This window comes from Homarus americanus, unplaced genomic scaffold, assembly GCF_018991925.1.
Source record: "Homarus americanus isolate GMGI-L3 unplaced genomic scaffold, GMGI_Hamer_2.0 scaffold34360, whole genome shotgun sequence".
Lineage (NCBI taxonomy): Eukaryota > Metazoa > Arthropoda > Malacostraca > Decapoda > Nephropidae > Homarus > Homarus americanus.
In genome coordinates, this window is record NW_024739403.1 from 1,896,920 (window position 1) to 1,917,242 (window position 20,323).

Consider the following 20,323-nt stretch of genomic DNA (forward strand, 5'->3'; position numbering starts at 1 on the left):
TCGATGTGCTTCCGTTCGGTTACGTATTGCTAAACAAAGAAAAGGGTATTTTTTTCATTTATTCGACACATTAAGTTAATATACAAATAGGTATTGCAATGATTGACACCAGGTTACTGCTAGGTTAGGTTGCCCTTATGGTACTACAACTTGTGTACACAGGGTCCCATAAAGGCGACCCAACCTGGATCATGCAAGGCTACCAGTGTACCTTGGTCGACGTGTCTCGCCTATCTCTACAGTAGGGGGCTCAGACAAGCCTCGGCACCCAGCCCTTGGCAGCATCACTGTCCCTAGCAGTGACACACACAGCCTTTAGTGTCATCACATAGCCCTTACTAGCTGTACACAACTAGCTACTTATAAGCCCCTAGAAGCATCATGTAGATCTTAGGGGAGAATCAATCAGCCTCCTCAGAGACACAGACAGCTCTTAAGAGCCTCACACATCCCCAAGTTGCCACAAACATCACTTATCCCCTTGAAGACACACTGCCTTGTAATTAATTTTTAATATGTGTAACATTTGAAAAACAAAAACAAAATACAATTACAAAAGTTTGTCCAGGGGAAAAATTCATTGGTTACAAAGTAAGTTGTGAACACGCAATAAATAACTAACTGATAATTAAGGTAAATTCTTAGACTGGCATTTTTCATTTCAGTGCTGTGCCAGCTAGAGTAAAACATTGTGTTTTACAGATGAAGATGAAACTACTGTACAAAATATCGTAACTTCAACAATGTTATGACATTGTTGACTTATTTTGTACTTTTTATTTCCACTTGTATAACGAACTATTTTACTCTTGCTGGCACTGAATTAAAAGATGCTAGTTTAAGAATTTACTGTATTTTTCAGATGTAATTAAATCATTACAACTTGCTTGTAACATTATGTCAAGTTCTCTGCATTTTAAGTGAGCTGAAGTCACTTTAGGCATTCCATTGGCGGACCACAGCAGTGACGTCACCACTAGTAGTCTACGTCAATGGTGGAACAGACCACAAGAGCAATGACGTCATCACCAATAGTCTGCCTCATTGGTGAGACAGAAGCCCTTTACTTTACACCTCTCAGTGAGTCCTTCCCTCACTCCTACACCTCACAGTGAGTCCTTTCCTCAATCCTACACCTCACAATCAGTCCTTCCCTCACTCCTACACCTCACAGTCCGTCCTTCCCTCACTCCTACACATCAGTGAGTCCTTCACTCCTACACCTCACAGGAAGTCCTTCCCTCACTCCTACACATCAGTGAGTCCTTCACTCACTCCTACACCTCACCGTGAGTCCTTCCTTCACCCCTACACATCACAGCGAGACCTTCCATCACTCCTACACATCACAGTGAGTCCTTCCCATACTCCTGCACCTCACAGTCAGTCCTTCCCTCACTCCTACACCTCAGAGTGAGTCCTTCCCTCACTCCAACACCTCATAGGGAGTCCTTCCCTCACTCTTACGCATCAGTGAGTCCTTCACTCCTACACCTCACAGCGAGCCCTTCCTCACTCCTACACATCACAGTGAGTCCTTCCCACACTCCTATACACAGCACAGCGAGTCCTTCTCTCACTCCTATACATCACAATGAGTCCTTCCCTCATACTACACAACATTGCATGTCCTTCCCTCACTCCTATAAAACACTGCAAATCCTCCTCTCACTCCTTAGTAGGTCAGTAAGTCCTCTCATTCGTAAGGTCAGCAAGTCCTTCTCTCATTTACGAACATCACTACATGTCCTTCCCTAGGTCCTACACAACACTACAAGTCCTTCCCTCATTCCTACACAATACTGAAGTCCTTCCCTCAATACTACACAATACTGCATGTCCTTCCCTCAGTCCTACAGTAATCAGTAGATAAACTTTCAATACACCGTTATAATCTATTTTAGCATTTATAAAGACTTGTCGAACCAACAGTAAATATTATACACAATACAACTTCCTGTCATGTCGGGTAGACTGACTTATTTAGGATATATTCATCTTTTCCTGTACACAGCCATTAGGAGCATCAATTAACCCCCTCAGTCACAAGTACAGTAGCTCTCTAAGAGCCTCACACATCTCCAAGTTGATATTCACAATATAGCCACAAACAGCCTCTGGTTGGATCAGACTACCCCTGACAACCTTACATAGTCCTTAAATCCATTATACAACCACCTATGATCACCACACAGCCCTAATTAGCCAAACAGTCCGTGGCGGCGGCGTATAAGCCCTGGGGGCCTCACATTGCCCCTAGGAGTGACATACTGCCTCAGAACATTTACAACAAATGCAATTTTATTTTTCTACAATTTCAAAAGTTTGCCCACAGGAAATGCTCATTGGTTACAAGTAAGTTGTAAAGCTGTAATAATTACTTAAATTTACAATAAAATCTTAACTAACATCTTGTATTTCACTGCCAGGAAGAATAACATATTTTCTTTTCCAAATGAAGATGAAACTAAAGTCCAAAATAATTAAGTTGAACAAAATACTTCCTGAACGTCTAGTTACAATTCCACATAAAAGATTACAACAGTGTATTAGAATTTATAAGCTTCGCAACGCCACAAGTCTATATGGTCACTCCTGCACAAGTCCTTATCTCACCCCTACACCGCACTACAAGTCCTTCCCTCACTCCTACACCAAACTACAAGTCCTTCCCTCACTCCTACATCACACTACAAGTCCTTCCCTCACTCATATACCACACTACAAGTCCTTCCCTCACTCCTACACCGCACTACAAGTCCTTCCCTCACTCCTACACCGCACTACAAGTCCTTCCCTCACTCCTACACCGCACTACAAGTCCTTCCCTCCTCCTACACCACACTACAAGTCCTTCCTCCTTTCCCTACACCGCACTAAGGTCCTTCCCTCACTCCTACACCTAGGTCGCTTCCTCACTCCTACACCACTACAAGTCCTTCCCTCACTCCTACACCACACTACAAGTCCTTCCTTCCTCACTCACACCCACACTACACAGTCCTTCCCTCACTCATACACCAAACTACAAGTCCTTCCCTCACTCCTACACCACACTACAAGTCCTTCCCTCACTCCTACACCACACTACAAGTCCTTCCCTCACCCATATACCACACTACAAGTCCTTCCCTTAGTCCTACACAACCCTGCAAGCCCTTCCCTCACCCCTACACAACAGTGCAAGTCCTTCCCTCATTCATACACAACATTGCAAGTCCCCCCCTCACTCCTACACAATACTACAAGTCCTTCCCTTACTCCTACACAACCCTGCAAGTCCTTTCCTCACTCATATACACTGCAAGTCCTTCCCTCAATCCTACACAATTCTAGAAGTCCTTCCCTCATTTCTACACAACACTGCAAGTACTTCCCTCACTCCTACACAATACTAGAAGTCCTTCCCTCACTTCTACACAATACTGCAAGTCCTTCCCTCACTCCTACACAATACTAGAAGTCTTTCCTTCACTTCGATACAACCCTGCAGGTCCTACCCACTCCTGTACAAACTTGCAAGTCTTTCCTTCACTCCTACACAACACTGCAAGTCCTTTCCTCACTCCTACACAACCCTGCAAGTCCTGCCCTCAGTCCTACACATTACTACAAGTACTTCCCTTACTCTTACACAACCCTGCAAGTCCTTCCCTCACTTCTACACAATCCTGCAAGTCCTTCTTTCACTCCTACACAACACTGCAAGTTCTTCCTTCACTCCTACACAATACTAGAAGCCCTTCCCTCACTCCTACATAATATTGAAGTCCTTCCCTCACTCCTACACAATACTACAAGACCTTTCACTCCTACACAATACTACAAGTCCTTCCCCCATTTCTACACAACACTGTAAGTCCATCCCTCAATCCTACACAGAACTAGAAGTCCTTCCCTCGTATATGCAACCTTGCAAGTCCTTCCTTCACTCCTACACATCACTTCATGTCCTTCCCTCACTCTTAAATAATATTGCTCGTTCTTTCCTCACTCCTACACTGCTACAGTATCTCTACAGTAGTCAGTAGATAAGATTTCAACACAATGTTATAATCTGTTTTAGTATTTATGTGGACGTATTTAACCAACACTTAATATATACAATACAACTTCCTGTCATGTTTGGTAGACTGAGTTATTTAGAGAATGTTCATCCTTTACTGTACTCTTGATCGTTTCTCTTGTCCATCTTGATGTTGCCTCGCCATCTGTACACCAAGTTATGGTCCTCATCCTCCCTGGAGTAGTATTTTCTGTTAATACCTGTGAAATTAAAATTTTATTAACCAAAAATAGTTTATTTTTGTATATATTAAAGGGCGACAAGAATTAAAATCACTCTTTCTTCATACTGTTATGCCAGCACTCCTCTTTATCAAGAATTTACCACTAGTCAAGTCACAAGTCACACGAGTGGTCACAACAACAAGCAGGGTAAACACTATAATGACTCTTATATTATCTCCACCAGATTCTCAATAATAACCCTCAGATTAACTCAAAATATAGGTATCATGTTGAAGATGAATCATGAAATGCATAACTTAGCATTATAAAGTTAAGAGACCACAAACAAAGGTCAAGTAAAGGAACAATTTAAGTACAGTACAGATGACCACAGCCTAAATTAACCCACACCCGAACCTCAGCCTCACCATACACTAGAAAAGTACAAAAGTATACACCACTTATCTCCATATAAATATATCCTGAGTCCAGACCAATTGTACCACACTTGCACCACACACTATCACCAGCCAGGCTCGTCTACCTCCCTGCACTTGCCGTGACCCACACAATGTGGATACCATGCCGCCAATTACCATACTATTTTACCTAACAAATGCACAACGTTAAGCTGATTTACTTATTACATACTTATTATAAATTAATATATATAACATACTAGACAATGTTTACATACAGGAACATATATAAAATATAGTCCTACCTACTGAAGAAGCAGTGTAATTACCTCTCAATCAAATATATTCAGTGCCTTATAAAACTCCCTCCCCAAAGATAAAACACTTGTGTTTTATTTTCAGTCTGGTGAATGAGATAGAGCATTTGCTACGAAATTCTCTCACTCCTACACAACATACCAAGTCCATCCCTCACTCCTACACAACATACCAAGTCCATCCCTCACTCCTACACAATACTACAAGTCCATCCCTCACTCCTACACAAAATTACAAGTCCTTCCCTCACTCCTACACAATATACCAAGTCCTTCCCTCACTCCCTACACAACATACAATGTCCTTCCCTCACTCCTACACAACATGCCAAGTCCTTCCCTTACTCCTATACAGCATACCAAGTCCTTCCTTCAATCCTACACAACATACCTAGTCCTTTCCTCACTCCTACACAACATACCAAGTCCTTCCCTCACTCCTACACAACATACCAAGTCCTTCCCTCACTCCTACACAACATACCAAGTCCTTCCCTCACTCCTACACAACATACCAAGTCCCCTTACTCCCTCACTCCTAATCCTACACAACATACCAAGTCCTTCCCTCACTCCTACACAACATACCAAGTCCTTCACTCCTATGTCAGAGTTAATCACCATCTATTAAGTCTCTGATTCTTGTTTTTCATTCGACTTCTGAACTGTAATAAATTATGGTCACTGTAAACTACAATTCTCTGGTAGGTGTTGCCAAGATATATGTTAAACTTTTCCAGTGCCATAAGCAGAGCCACAGCTTCTTTCTCTATAGTAGAGTAATTCCATTGCACCAGCCCCAACATCACTGGTAAAACATAAATTTTACTTACGAACCATTCAAAATCCTGTCTCTGCCTCGTCCAGTTCAACACGACTTCAATCCATCTGGCAGTCGAACCCGAGGCCTCCATCATCCACAACAGGTACCTTGCCAGTGAGCCACCATACTGTGTTGAATAGTATATACACCAGTGTCAACATTAGATCGGGTCAAAAAGGGCATACATATTTTAAATTGCAATTTAGAATTTGTAATAGTCTTGAAAAGTTGCTCCTATATAAAGTTTATCAAACTCCAACATATGGTATTAGTCTTGTATTATTACAGTAAAAGATGGCACCAATTTGCAGCCCTTAACTAATACTACGTAGATCTATCCATACTATTAATAGTGAAATGTGCTCATTAATTTGGGTTACTTGATCAACAAACACCTTTCCCTCAATACCAATATTTTGTTCTTTTTTCCATCAGTATATAATACAGTTATCTCTTATTTTTCCTCTTCAGTGTACAACAGTTTACATTACCCATCATCATCTCTGACGTTTGCCTGGAGCTGCTGGAGGCTGCCCACCATCCGTGCCTCCACACTCGCCGATTATATTTTTCTAAGTCGCGCATTTTCACCTATATGAAGGCGCCAATTCATGATATAAGTGTTAACAAATTATGTTTGATGAATATTGTTCACTTCTTTGATAACTGCCCTGTTCACACGGCACGAGAGATGAAGCGCTGGTCAGAGGAAAGGTCGAATGAAATTGACCTTTTGGACTGGCCTTCTAAATCTTCAGGTCCATATTCAATAAATTTCTTTCAGTTAAACAATACAACTTTTCCTTTACCCAATAGAATAATAATGTTGTATTTTTAATGAAACATTTAATATCACAAATATAATATTGTATAGGGCCATTGCTTGTGTTAAGCGATTACTATGACTGTTAGTGAGTGCTACCCAGACCTCAACCTTATAGAGACCATTTGGACCCAGATAGTGAACGCGTGGGAACCTGAAGACACGCTAAACACTGGTCCCGACTCCTCCTACACACCCAGGACGAGTGTGAGCAGTTTGTGAGGAACCAACCACCTATATAACCTTGTGTCTCAGTCCCAAGAAGGCTCCAGGGGGCTATATAAAAGGGAGGCCATTGGACAGGCTATTGATATTCTGTATGACCTGTGTTGGTAAATATTAAAAGTAAATGTGATTTCCACCCTCGTATTTTTCAATATTTATCCTCATATCTACGTTATTATATATATCTAATTACTGGTGATTAAAACCTGAACAACAACTTACAAAAAATGATAAATATATATATGGATGGTACATTTTTTAATATGGGTACTACATTTGTCTGTTTCCACAAGTCTGGCACAACTCCCGCGTCTAATGATTTTGTAAATAAATCTGTTCCTTACACTCTTTCAAAACTCGAGGGAAAATTTCATCCGGCCCTGGGGATTTTGTCTTCTTTAATTTATTTATCTTCTTAAGAACATCCTCTTTTCTGATAGTGATATTCTTTAATTTCTCTTCTTCATTTCCCTAAATATCAGTGAGTATCTTGCGAAGGTCACAAATATTTTTTTCCCAACACAGTAAATGCGGTGATAATGGAAAGTAAACTATTTATTTGACCATTATACTTCACTTGACTATGTAATAATTTATAGCACAAAAGTATATTATTCTACTTGTCGAAACTATCACCTTTACACTGGTGATTGGAGGTTGGCAAGTGAGTTACTTACCACCACCACAGACACTTCCCCACCACCACCACCATTCCTCCACAGTGACCAACTGATGTACTCAAGATGGATCTGATTGTTCCTGGCTACAATATTTGACGGTCAGGTGAACAAGGTAACACCGCCTCTTACACTGGGATTTAAAACGCTCATAGAAATCGTGTTTGGTTTAAACAAGATAAAATTATGAAATCACTAAGATATGGCAGCAGCCCATCTTATATATCACCTGAAGATTAACTACCCTAACACCTCCCCCCACCAAAAGTGGCACTTCTGTGTATAACAAGTAAAATCTGATTGGGTGCCTCATCTTCACGTGATGGCTAATGTCAAGCTGAGTTTGGCTGCGCTGAGTGGTTAGTTGCTTATATTGTTACATACGCTTTAGCCTAAAAGTGCTGTTTACATTTTGTTCCCGACAATCATAGACCACTTAGAACACTTATGAATACACCAATAAAGACTGAAGGCATAATGTACACAGTTGAGACATCTCTATTACGCCGACTGGTAACAACCACTTATAAGGTTTGATCATGGACACGATTAGGTGTTAATCTAATGTTCATAATCCTCTAAAGCCGTGTTAAAGGACTCCGTATAAATGCTAAACCGGATAATGGTCTAGGGGAGAAGGTCGGGTTAATCAGCGTGGGTGGTCGCCTTGTTCTGGTACCTAACCTTAAACTCCTACAACCAAATCACGTTGAAATGGATTTCTACCCCAGTGAAGCTGTCAAGATCATTCAGCATAATTAAGTCCCAGATTGGAGAGAGAAATAAGTTGTAAGGGAAATTTTACACAGCGACATACCTTATATTTTTCAACACCAACACACACATGATGGCGTCTGTATTTTATGATAATTGACAACTGGATGTATTAATTTAGGAGCATTTTGTAAACGTTAACTTCCGTCACACATCCACTAATCGCCTCGACCGTCTCACTACTGGCCGGCTCCCTCCCTCCACGTCTGGCTGTCCCTGGTCTAAAGTTCATCCACATCTCCACCACACACTGAACCATCTCCAGTACGAACATACGCTCTTGTGGTGTTGAAGGATATGATATAAAGCTTCACTTGCGAACCTTAGTAATAACACTTAATCGGATGGCTGGCGTGGCCATATTTGTTTTGCTTAATTTGACACCATAAGAAAGTACTGATACCTTCCAAAGTGACAACTGAGAGCTCGACTCCCGGACACTGAACCACCCGATCGAAACTTCTATCTAACCGACGCTCTTGTAATGAGAAGGACCGGATATTACATGTAAATGCTCACTAACAGAAAAACTGAGTTGCTTCAGCAGGAAATAATGGGAAACGTTTTTTATTCAGCTGATCAACAAAAATCACAGATGGTTCAGAGAAATGCGGCTCCAAGCTCGACTCCTGATTCAGCGCTTCCTTTGTGGTGACCAGCCACTCAGAACTCATGATACAAACGACAGGTTGACATATTCCCATAGGTAGAGGTTCTGCATGATGAATACATTCTGAATAAATTCCACGTAACGTCATGTAGATAATCAGAATTTATTGCATATGCCAAACAAAGATTTTTATATGGTATATTACGATATATTTATTTTTATGAGAAAATCTACAAAATGGCGTAAACGAACCGAAATAACCACTAATTTGTACCAACTGACACTGCTGGTAGTCAAGGCGGGCGGGGGAGAGGGCTCAGGGATGGTATGTGTGGTGTGTGTGTGTGTGGCAATGATGATGAATGATGGCGTACATGTGATGAAGACGATGATGATGCATGATGATAAATAATGAATGATGATGATAATGATGGTGATGATGAATAATGATGATGATTGATGCTGCTGAATGATCCCCAGTTATTATAAGACAATTCATCATCACTACAGACACACTTGGTGAGGTTAGGTTAGGTTTCATTTCACCCCACATTATGGCTTCGTCCCCGTGCAATAATAACCTACCTCAGAGTTCCTCATTTACTATTTATGAAAGTTCAGTCATACTAATTCCCTCAGTGGCAAACCTCTCTGGATGAAAGGCTAAATATAAAATGATAATACACGCGTTGTTGCTAGTGGCGTGGTTGCTAGTGGCGTAGTTACTAGGGGCGTATCCAAAGGCTGAGTATTTTTGTTTACAACCCAAGATCCAAGTGAACCCCTGCTGTTGGTTCGTCTCCTTCTCCCTGGCTGGATTTTCAACCTGAAGTGATTGCCCTCGGTGGACCGCTCCTGAAATCCCACGTGAACCCTGTTATTCTCTGCAAATACCACCTCTCCAGGATCGCCCACTGGTCCCCAGGTAGGGTCGTCCTCTACACTGATGGTTCTGTTGACCCCGCTACAGGTCGGGCCGGGGCTGGTGTCTACATCTCCTGTCCTGATGCCCCTGAGCCTATCAAACTGTCTCTCAGAGTTTCTGACGGGGCATCCTCCACTCAGGCGGAACTAATAGCCCTCCTTGCTGACCTTCTCGCTGAGGAAGAAACAGATGGTTTCTGCCCCCTGCTTGTCTGCTGCGATTCCAGGTCTGCTCTCGATGGGATCGCATTTGGATCAAGGGAAAATATGGACCTCATCCTCCGAATACGAGGGTTAACATCCACACTTCAGGATGCAGGCCGTCCTGTGACATTCCTATGGCGACAGATGGCCTTGCCAAGACTGGCTGCAACAAGGCCACACCTGACTACGTTGTTCCTCGAACACTTTTACAGCTTAGGACCCAAATTCGCGGAAAATGGACGTGATTGCTGCCCGTATCATCATTGGGTATGACTTTGCTTGGGAGATTGGTATCCCCGCATCTCCTGAGCAACGCTCTTGTGCATTATGCAGAAGACCCGACAGCCGCACCCTTATCCACTACCTCCTAAGATGTCCCAACACTCAACGCTTCCGTGACGCCTGCTGGACCACCACTCCACGACCCCCTGACGGAGACACGATGATCCTCCCCATACTGGCCAAATATTGTGTAAATAACATTGATTATGTGTTACAGGAATATCCTTCCTTCCTTCCTTAGGCTTTAGTAAGCCCCTTTATAATATTTATACTGTATATACTTGTGACACTTGCCAGATGCTTCTGGTGTTATTGTACAGGGGTACCTAGTGACAGCACAAGGATCCCGCTTCCTCTATCAAGGAATAAACTATTGAAATTGAATTGAATTGATCCAAGTGACGGGCTAGGTGTTTACACTGTCAAGGGCAAATAATTATATTGGAAATGTTGGTTAGTGATCCCATTACATAATTCACTTCAGCAATAGCAGCATATGGGCCCCGGTGACGATACCTACCACTCTTACCCTTACAAAAACTTCAACTGAACAAGGTGTTTAACATGACATAACCAGGCCGATAACCCTCATGTATGTATGTATGTATGATTTTTACTTAATAGATTCATACAAAATCAAGGTCCCAGTACAGGTGGATAAGTACCCCGCACTGCAGCAACAATGTACCGATACTAATTCTAGGATTTTATTCATATATCCACATACTAGCTTAGGTTAATAGCCATCTTAATAGCAGTATTTTCTGTCCGAGCCACGGCATCCACAACTGTCCACACGGCGGAGAGCTACACTACCGCCGCCTCCTCCCTGGACCCCACAGTACAACAACACAACTTGTTATCACCTTACCTTCACTCAACTGTTAATAACCACAACGTAGAGTCCTGGAAGTCCTCACGACGCCACTAACACGAGGTAATCCACAAACAGCAAACGTAAAACATGGAAATAGCCATCAAATACTGTATGACCACACACACACATGTTGCCGCCACCACTGCCGTACCTCTAATGATCACTGGCGAGTGGCGAACCTGAGGTGCTTCGATTCCTTAATTCATTGGTTCGCTTTACTGATTCATATGAAAATAATCGACTGGACGGCGGAAAGAACACCATACACGATTGGTCCGTCATCTATAATCTCATCAATTTTCTTAAATCACTTGATGAAGTCCTGAATGCAATGGGTGGCTGGACCAAATACTAAGATGTGTGTATTGGTGTATTGTTTGGATTTTAGTATTTGTAAATACAATTAATATATATTAACTCACCTACAGTGTTATCTTAAATCCATGTCCTTAATGATGTCTTACACTATATCGCATGAAAATTCATAACAAAGTAACTTAACAGCCACAAATTATGTCTTGTGTGGTATACAATGATCTGTGTGGCACGTCGTGGAATGTGTTGTCTTATAACACAATATAACTATATAGTTACAATTGCTACCATCATTGAAATGCTCATGATGTTCAGCACACAATATTAACGGTAACTGAGCACACTCCAAAATATATGAAGCTTGCATATTGTGGTGGGGTGTTTAAACACTGGAACTTGGAAGAATTGTAAGTCACCTAGATTAAGTCTGAATACTATTTTACAATACTGATAACTTTTTCACTCCACTCTTTTTAACATAAGTATATAATTATAATATTGCATATTATCACAAATATTTATTAAGCAAAGGATGGGTGGAATATAAATAAATATTACCATAATCCCTTTGTCGGAATAACAACAAAATTGTGACGTGGTCGCTGAGTAAAACTAGCTGATCAAAGCCCTTCACCCTGATCCTTGCATATTTCACTTTTATCCTTAAAGTATCACTGTGACCTGAGCGGCAATAAGCACCCAGGGCACTGCACCTGTTCCATGAATTCGTAACCATAAAGAAACAACTGTAAGACAAAACGTAGTTAAAAAGGCAGCTTGAAATTATGGTGGTATAAATAATAAATAAAACTGCCTCTCATCCAGCCCCCTCCTCCCCACACACTACAGTGGGCGACATCTGTTGGCCGACCATAGCATTTCCCCCAGCTGTTTCAAAACTTCAGACTCAAGGCAATTCGAACCCTCACTGTGGCTGGGTAGTGGACACGACTTTGGTGCACGATAGTACAGTATTGATAATTTACTAAAATCTCTAAGATTACGTCGGCAACAAAAGTGTCACGGTTATGGTTAGTACTGAGATTATACCACTATACCTGTCCATCTACAGCAGGCAGCAGGACCAGTCTATGACACTTACTGTATATATGAAGGATTAGAATTACAACCTTGGTAAGATATAGTGACCACACCACAAACGAGATCTCACATACTCTTCACGTTCATGACGGCTCTCGGCATGACTACGCATGATTTCTTTATTACGAGGAAATCAAAATGGTAAACAGTACATGACGTTAGCAGATATCAAAATTTTAATCATAATTACATGTCATGTAATAATGATTTTAAACGATTACACTGTCGACATGTTTGTAAAGATAATAATATGTGACATGTAATCGATTATATTATACATGTAATCGCCCCATGTCTTGGTGTTATCCAACGAGACACTACCAAATACGCAGGTTTTCTCCGAATTCTCCAGTTACCTCCTGTACTAACACTGTTCAATGATGGTCGTAACAAACAACAGACACACTCTCTGAATGGCTAGTAAGCTAATAAGTGGCAGACAAGATAAATAAATTAAGATGGTGACAAGGAATAGGGACCTTGGCTCCATTAACCCACACAGGAAAAACAAAAACAAAATCAGTCAAGTCACGAAAGGTTGGTGGACATATTACGTCCATTGAACAATAAGTGACCATCAAAACAAGTCCCGGAGAAATACTTTAATTATTAAGTTTATTTTTATGCTGTTTCTGGTAAGTCTGTCAGGAGTTGCATTGTTTCCTTACGTGCGTCCAGAAGTTGTGAACGACTTAACTAACACAAACAGCAACAGACTTTAGCTTAACTTAGAATGTGAATATATCGTAAGATTTTTTCAGGTGTGGCGAAGGACTAGGCCGCCTTTACTGACAACCATGATTTTGTAAACAGGAGGAAATTCGCTCTTTATTGTGGCCAAGGGTTTTATTGTTATTCAAAACCAACCACAGACGTGAATATTCCTCCACCCCCCCCACACACAGACACCCCCACACACAGACACCCCCACACACAGACACCCCCACACACAGACACAGACATCCCCCCACACAGACACACCCCTAACACACGGAGACCCCCCACACATGAATGTCTTCTCACTCTCTGGGAAAGTTCCGAAGGCGAGGGAGCTATGGACACGGTTCTGAGTTTTTACCCCTGACTGAAGGGTTATAGAGTGACTTGAGTTACTATACCAAGCCCCAGTAATTCAGTTTCGAAGGACTCTATTTAATTCCCAAACCCGAAATCAACACAGACCAACTAACCTAACAATCCAACCTAACCTAACATAAATTTAGCCATATCATAACTAACATGGGGTAACCAAACCTAACCTGACAAAATTGAACTAAACCAAATCTAACCAAACTGTCGCCTACCTCTCTAATATATCATAAACCCACAACCCTCAGTTTTTGGTTTTGGTTTAAATCTGAGTCAGGATATTAGTTGGGTCCTAATTCTGATGACATATTGGTAGTCTTTTAAAACCCGTAGTGTAGGCGAGTCAGATAGAGAGTTCTCACATCTCTATGGAAAATTTAATACCGAAGCATTCAGAATCCATCGCTGTGTTGTTGTTTAATTGCCGGGAGATTATACCCTTCAAGTGTTTGAATACATTTCATTATTATCTACTGTAGTTTCATAGTTAGTGAGCTGCGTTTTTATATCGCTAGTTAAAGAATGAACAAAACAAAATTCTACGAACTTTGTAGAATCGATTATTATGTCGTAGTTTAAATGCGCAAAGGAAATATTTCTTTACTAACCTCTTGAGAATGTAAAGTACTGTGATGGGTGATATCCTACGGCGAGCCATCACCCAAAAAAAAAAAAAAATAGCGTTCAACTAACTCCAGGGTCGACCACCAGAGTTGCCAGCTCCTAAATTGTTGAGAAATTTTATGGTTCTCTCTTATCTTTACAGCCTCCTCGTAAACCCGGGAAAACCTGCCACCTCCAGATTTTCAAAGATTCCTACGTCATTTTTTTCCCCTCCCCGTAACTGTGAGGAATGAAGGAACGCATCTAATCATCATAAAATAGATGTGTAATTTGAGCGTCGTTTTGTCCCCCCCCCGCCCCGCCAATTTGTGACGAATCTTAAGTAACTTGGGATCCGGATTCACAGAGATTCGTGTGTTAGTTAGTCCTCGTAACTGGAGGGTAAACGACCTGCAATAGTATACAAAATTACACCGAGACTAACCTAACTATTACGTTCCTTTAGTATTATACAGATGACATAATAGTCTTCTTTTAATTCTCAATGTTTGCTTTCTTCACTGTTTTCTTTAAATTGCTTTTTTCTTCCTTTCCTTCTCACTGTTTTCTGTGTTTTCTCTCTTCCTCTATGTCTTCTTTACTCCTCACTGTGCACTTTCTTCTTTAAGTTCACAGGACGATGCACAAATTCAAGTCTCTCTCTTTCCTTTCCTTGTGTTTGAGCGATTTATCTCATTTTTTCTTATGCATAACTATTTAGCTATTTCCCCATCTCTCTCTCTACATCTACGTGTCCGTCTGTCTCTAACCATCCACCCATCTTTCTATCCACCAACATATCTTTCTTTTAACGCAACCATCCCCACACCCCAAAATTTCTCATCTCTCCTTTTTTTGGGGTAGAGAAAGTAAGAGGAGAAAGATTAGAGGAGGGGGGAAAGTGGCTGATACTTGTAGTTTGGAAATTGAAGAACTTTAGGAGGAGGCAGTGAATGGCGGCCTTGCTACTGACTAAACTGATAGAGTTATGCCTGATTGTGGTTGATTTTTAGAGCTGTTTTTTTTCCTGGTTGGTTGTCCATTTTGGCGGCACTGGCACTATCTCATTGGTGTTTTGAAGGTCATGTCTCTGTCTCTCTCTCACATACACAGGGAGGTGTTGAGGACTGGAGTGGGGATCGGGAGCCGGAGGGGGCGGGGCGGGGGCGGAGAGAAGGGCGCCAGGGAAAGTCACACTACACACAGAGCCTCAAACTGCAGCACCTTCCCATGATGCTAGAGCCAACCAGGTACAGTACCCCGCCACCAGGAGCACAGCGCCCCGGGAGGAGAGGATAGCTTTATTGCCCAACTTGTGTCCGTGAAGTTATACTACAGCTACGAGTTCCATGGTCGCTGTTTATTCCCATGTGTGGTTCCCAGGCAACAAGGGGGGATAGGACGTTATCTTTCCATGTAACAGAGGGAGGATATATGACAGTATTTCCCGAGTGACAGAGGGGGTGATGTGACACAATGTCCCTCAAGCAACAGAGGGAGGACATATGACTGTATTTCCTTAGCAACAGAGGTGGATATATGGAGGTATTTATTTCCCCAGATCAAGGAGACGATATATAATGTCATTTCCAAAGCAACAGAGGGAGATATGTGACGTTATCTTCCCAGACATCTAAAATTTTCCGAGTAACAGGTTGGTTTTGAAATTAAGGGAGTAATTACAAAGTTACTTCCTTTTAGCGATAATTTATATTTAAGGGAGATCTTTCATTTAAGGTTGAGAGATGTGTCTATTGTCTAGCAGAGCAAAATGTTAGGAAATCCACCAGTAATCCACGGGTCACGCGAACGATAGATGCAGCTTCAGAGAGGATTAAATAAACAAAACACGGGGCTGAATGTTGAGGATTCCTTCCACTGGACTGGTTGTATGAATGGAGAACCCAACCAAGACCAACGAAATCTAACCTAATCTAACCTTTTCATACCCTAACTCATAAGGCAATCTAACTAAACCTATTCTAATCTACCTTTACCCTTAATCTAACCTATCCTTAAACCACCCCTTTTCAAATCTTACTTAACCAAACCTAACTTAATCTGACGTACCCATAACTTAACCAACCCTTAACCTAATAATCTAACCAAACCATCGATTCTAATATGACAAATTTGTTTGGATCTCAGGTTTGGAATTTGTCTGGGCAGTATGAATGGTTGGGGTCGAATTTGGTCATATACAGTGATTTTATGTCATTGGACCTGTATAAACTGGGATTGTATTATTCTTTTGAGGAAGATGATAGTTGGTACATCTGTCTTGTATGAATATTATAAAGGGAGATTAAAGTTAGTTAGTCTCGGGTTCATAGGTGTTGAAAATGTCCTCCGCCCGGACTAACATACATGTGGGTGTGCAGCCAGAATAAATAAATAACAATAAATTAAATCAAATAAATTAATAAATAAATAAATAAAGAGCGCCTAGTGTCATCAATAGGTAGTTCTTAAGATGGTGTAGATGAGCCTTTCTGTCTGTCTCGTGCTCAACGTGGCTCATTAGATAGGTAGATATTTAATAAAACTCCTCATACAAGTTCACACTGGTTCAGGGTCATGCTAGCAGTATGAGTAATGACTGCATTGTAAGCCACAGTTCGTAGTCATTGGACCATCTAAGACGGGTCTTTTTTATCACTCTTGAACGCACTTAAACTACCTCTAATACCACTTGTTTTGGTCGAGAATATTAGATCTGGCAGAACAGTAACGTTGCAAGAAGCGGCAGGGTCGCTCGGTGTGACATTAACCAATCACGGTCTGACTTACAGCACACGTAGTCACCTCCCCTGTGAGCAAGGCAAGGCGTCATTGGACAGTGAGGTATTGCTTTAGATTATACACACTCGGAGGGAACAGCCAGGGAGATGCACCAATATATACAAGTCGGTGTTCGCTGAGTGCTCCTCAGTTGAGTGAAAGTAAAAGTTTTTTTTTCCCTTAAAGTCGCTGACGCTGTCCAAGAGGGAAAATCAAGGAGGGGAGTTACTCCTTCAACGTTTATTCATTTTCTTTCTCTCTTTAACTCTTTCACTTTCCTAATTTTGATGGAAAATCGAATACGAAAAACAGGGAAAATATCGCGAAGTTTTGCGAATGAAAAATTTAAAATCATCAAGTGCAAATAAATAAATAAACATTATACACAAACACCAGACCAAGAGCAGGTCCACCCACAGGTCTACCCACAGGTCCACACCCAGGTTCCTGCATGGTTACATAATAGGTCCTATACAGTGCTTCATATAGTATTCTTCTAGACTAAGCTGTGTGTGGCCCCAACACCATGGAGGACCTACGTGGTATAGCTTGGAGTCATAATCACCAGGAAGCGAGATACGACACTAGGATAACACGACTCGAGATTCAAGTTGATGTACTGAACCGTTTGTTAAGCTGGCGTGTACAGTATGTTTGATGCACACACACACACACACACACACACACACGAGAGACAGATGCCTCGTCCATCTTCAGTAAGGCAGTCAAAAACATTGGAGCCTCAGCCCAGGAGACTCTACCTGAAGACTTACTATAATTACTCACTGACAAAGTACAGGTGTTATTGACCGGGTCGCCAGTGTTTACATCTTGTCAAATGTCACGTCTGGGTTTTAAGGCGCCACTTATTTTTTTCTTTATAGTTATTTTTCTATTTCTTTATTGTTTTTTGGGGGAGGGATGATGGCGGGGAGGGGCGGGGACGGGGCGGGGATGGGGACGGGGCGGGGGTGGAGGAGGGGCGGAGAAGAGGGAAGGGGGGGGGGTGGAGGAGAATATTTTATTAATTTTAACAATAGATGATGGATGGTCAGCTGATGTGTGTGTGTGTGTGTGTGTGTGTGTGTATAAAATTGGGCAGCCGGTGGCTGAAAATATACAGTGGACATGTTGTATTTTACTGTATTTGTCATCACAGGGGGGGGGGTGAGGTGAGGCTGGATAGATTCATGGATGATAGAGAGTGGTTGTAACTCTAGACAGGAGCTGCCATGCACAGACCAACTGACCTATTGCAGACTCCATATTTTCTTATTTTCTTTATGTTCTTATATGTGATTTACACTCTTACGTAAAACAACCAGAAGAAATGTAAGTGACTGAGTTTACTTTCATTAAATCCAACAATAGAGTATAAGAAAAATAACAAGGATAGGTTAAGATAATAGTGTCACCATTTGTCACACTGTTTACCTGACACAACCTACGTCACGAGGGAACAGGTGTCAGGGCTACCAACATGACCATTAACCAAGTATTATATTCCAGGCTGTTATATACCTGTAAGTCTTTTCTTTAATTGTCAATATGGCCATACGACGCCTTTATGGACGACTGTGCATGAATAAACACTACATCACTAAGACGACCACCTCAGACGCGAGTAATCCCCCCACCCCCACCCGGCCAGGTTATCTGTCACAGGGAGAATACTTTAAAAATCAGACAGGAACGCTGGCGGCCAAGTTTATGAGCAATTGCCTTAATGCACCTGTAAGTGGCCAGAGCCATTACTTACCCTGACCATTTACTTTTCTTTGCCCAGTATACAGTAGAATGTTACTCGTGTTGTTTACTCTTAAGTTGTTCAGAGTCCGGTCATTTATTTTCGCTTTTTTTTTTAAGAGTTGAATTTAACACCTGATTTGGTCGTTTATATTTACTTGAGTTATTTTTTTTTATCCAGGTTATTTATGTTTGTCTTTCATATAATAATTTTTTACTTTTGTATATATGGATACACACACACAATCACATGCACCGAACCTCACATGTACACCCACCCACATATAACCCCCCCACACACACACTCTACCCCCACACACCCATACCTCCCCCCACACACCCATACCTCCCCCACACACCCCCCCCCCACACAACACCCAACCATGTTCTGTGTATCAACTTTACCATCACGAGAGCTCAAAATTATCACCACATAAAGATCCTCAGCAACACGGAACTAAAACACCAGAAAAAACCCGAATATACAAACGTTCTATTTTTGGCTCCGTGTAAATACGATTTTTTTTAAGAGTTTCGTGACTGGAGGGAATTATCGATACACAACCGCTCACTAACGTTCGTGTTAGTTCATGAAATATTACTTCCATTACTTTTTTGTTAGTTGTAAGTTGTAATATAACCTTTTTGTTTATAATTTACAGATATTAGAAGGATATATGACTAGTTAAAGGAGTTATTAGATCGTGTAGGTATATATAATGGCACGCTACAGTATACTGAGATTCTTATTATTATGTATATTAGTCTTATATAACAATCACCATTTAGCTACTATAAAAACGACAACCACCATTCCTACAGAAAGCAACAACAACTACTCACACACCCAACAATAACAAGACTACAATTAACTTTCCTTCCTCAAAACAAACTCATAAGAATCCGACTCCCGGGAAGGCTGTGTTCGTGAGTAGCATCCGGATTTACACGAACGTAAACAGTGACGTTCCGAGTCGGCTGTATTTCAAGAGGCGTTCATGCTTCAATGAAAAATATATTCGGTATTTATTTATTTATTTATTTATTTATTTTCCTGTTTGTTTCTCTACCTTTCTATCTAACTGTTACTCTATTAATATGTTTTCTAATAATTGTAATCTAACTTTCTGTCTTTTTTTTTGCCACTGTCCATATTTCAATCTATCTGCCTGCCTGTCTGTCCAACTTTTAACCTAACCAACCTGTCTTATCTCTCTCTCTCTCTCTCTCTCTCTCATCAATAATTATGTAGGATAGTAAAGTTTTGGGGACAAGATAACAGGAGTTTCTTGGTCGTAAAAATCTGTATTAAAGTTGAATTTTGTTTTAGAGTCACGCAGCTTTCACTGTGTAAAATCTCGCAGCTGTCATCGGGGTAGAATCACGCAGCTGTCATGGGGGAAAGTCACGCAGCTGTCATGGGCTAGTCACGCAGCTGTCACGGTGTAAGGTCTCACAGCTGTCATGGGGAAAAGTTACGCAGCTGTAACGGTGTAAAATCTC

General features: G+C 41.3%; 1 protein-coding gene across 1 annotated transcript in view; it reads left to right on the top strand.

Annotated features, from left to right (window-relative positions):
• The window catches only part of LOC121874608, a 49,048-nt gene extending 29,543 nt beyond the window's left edge, over positions 1-19,505 (top strand). Inside the window, exon 16 of the mRNA XM_042378835.1 lies at positions 19,483-19,505. Within this exon, the coding sequence (XP_042234769.1) occupies positions 19,483-19,505 (23 nt within the window). The remainder of the gene's footprint in view (positions 1-19,482) is intronic.
• Positions 19,506-20,323: the final 818 nt, after the last annotated feature.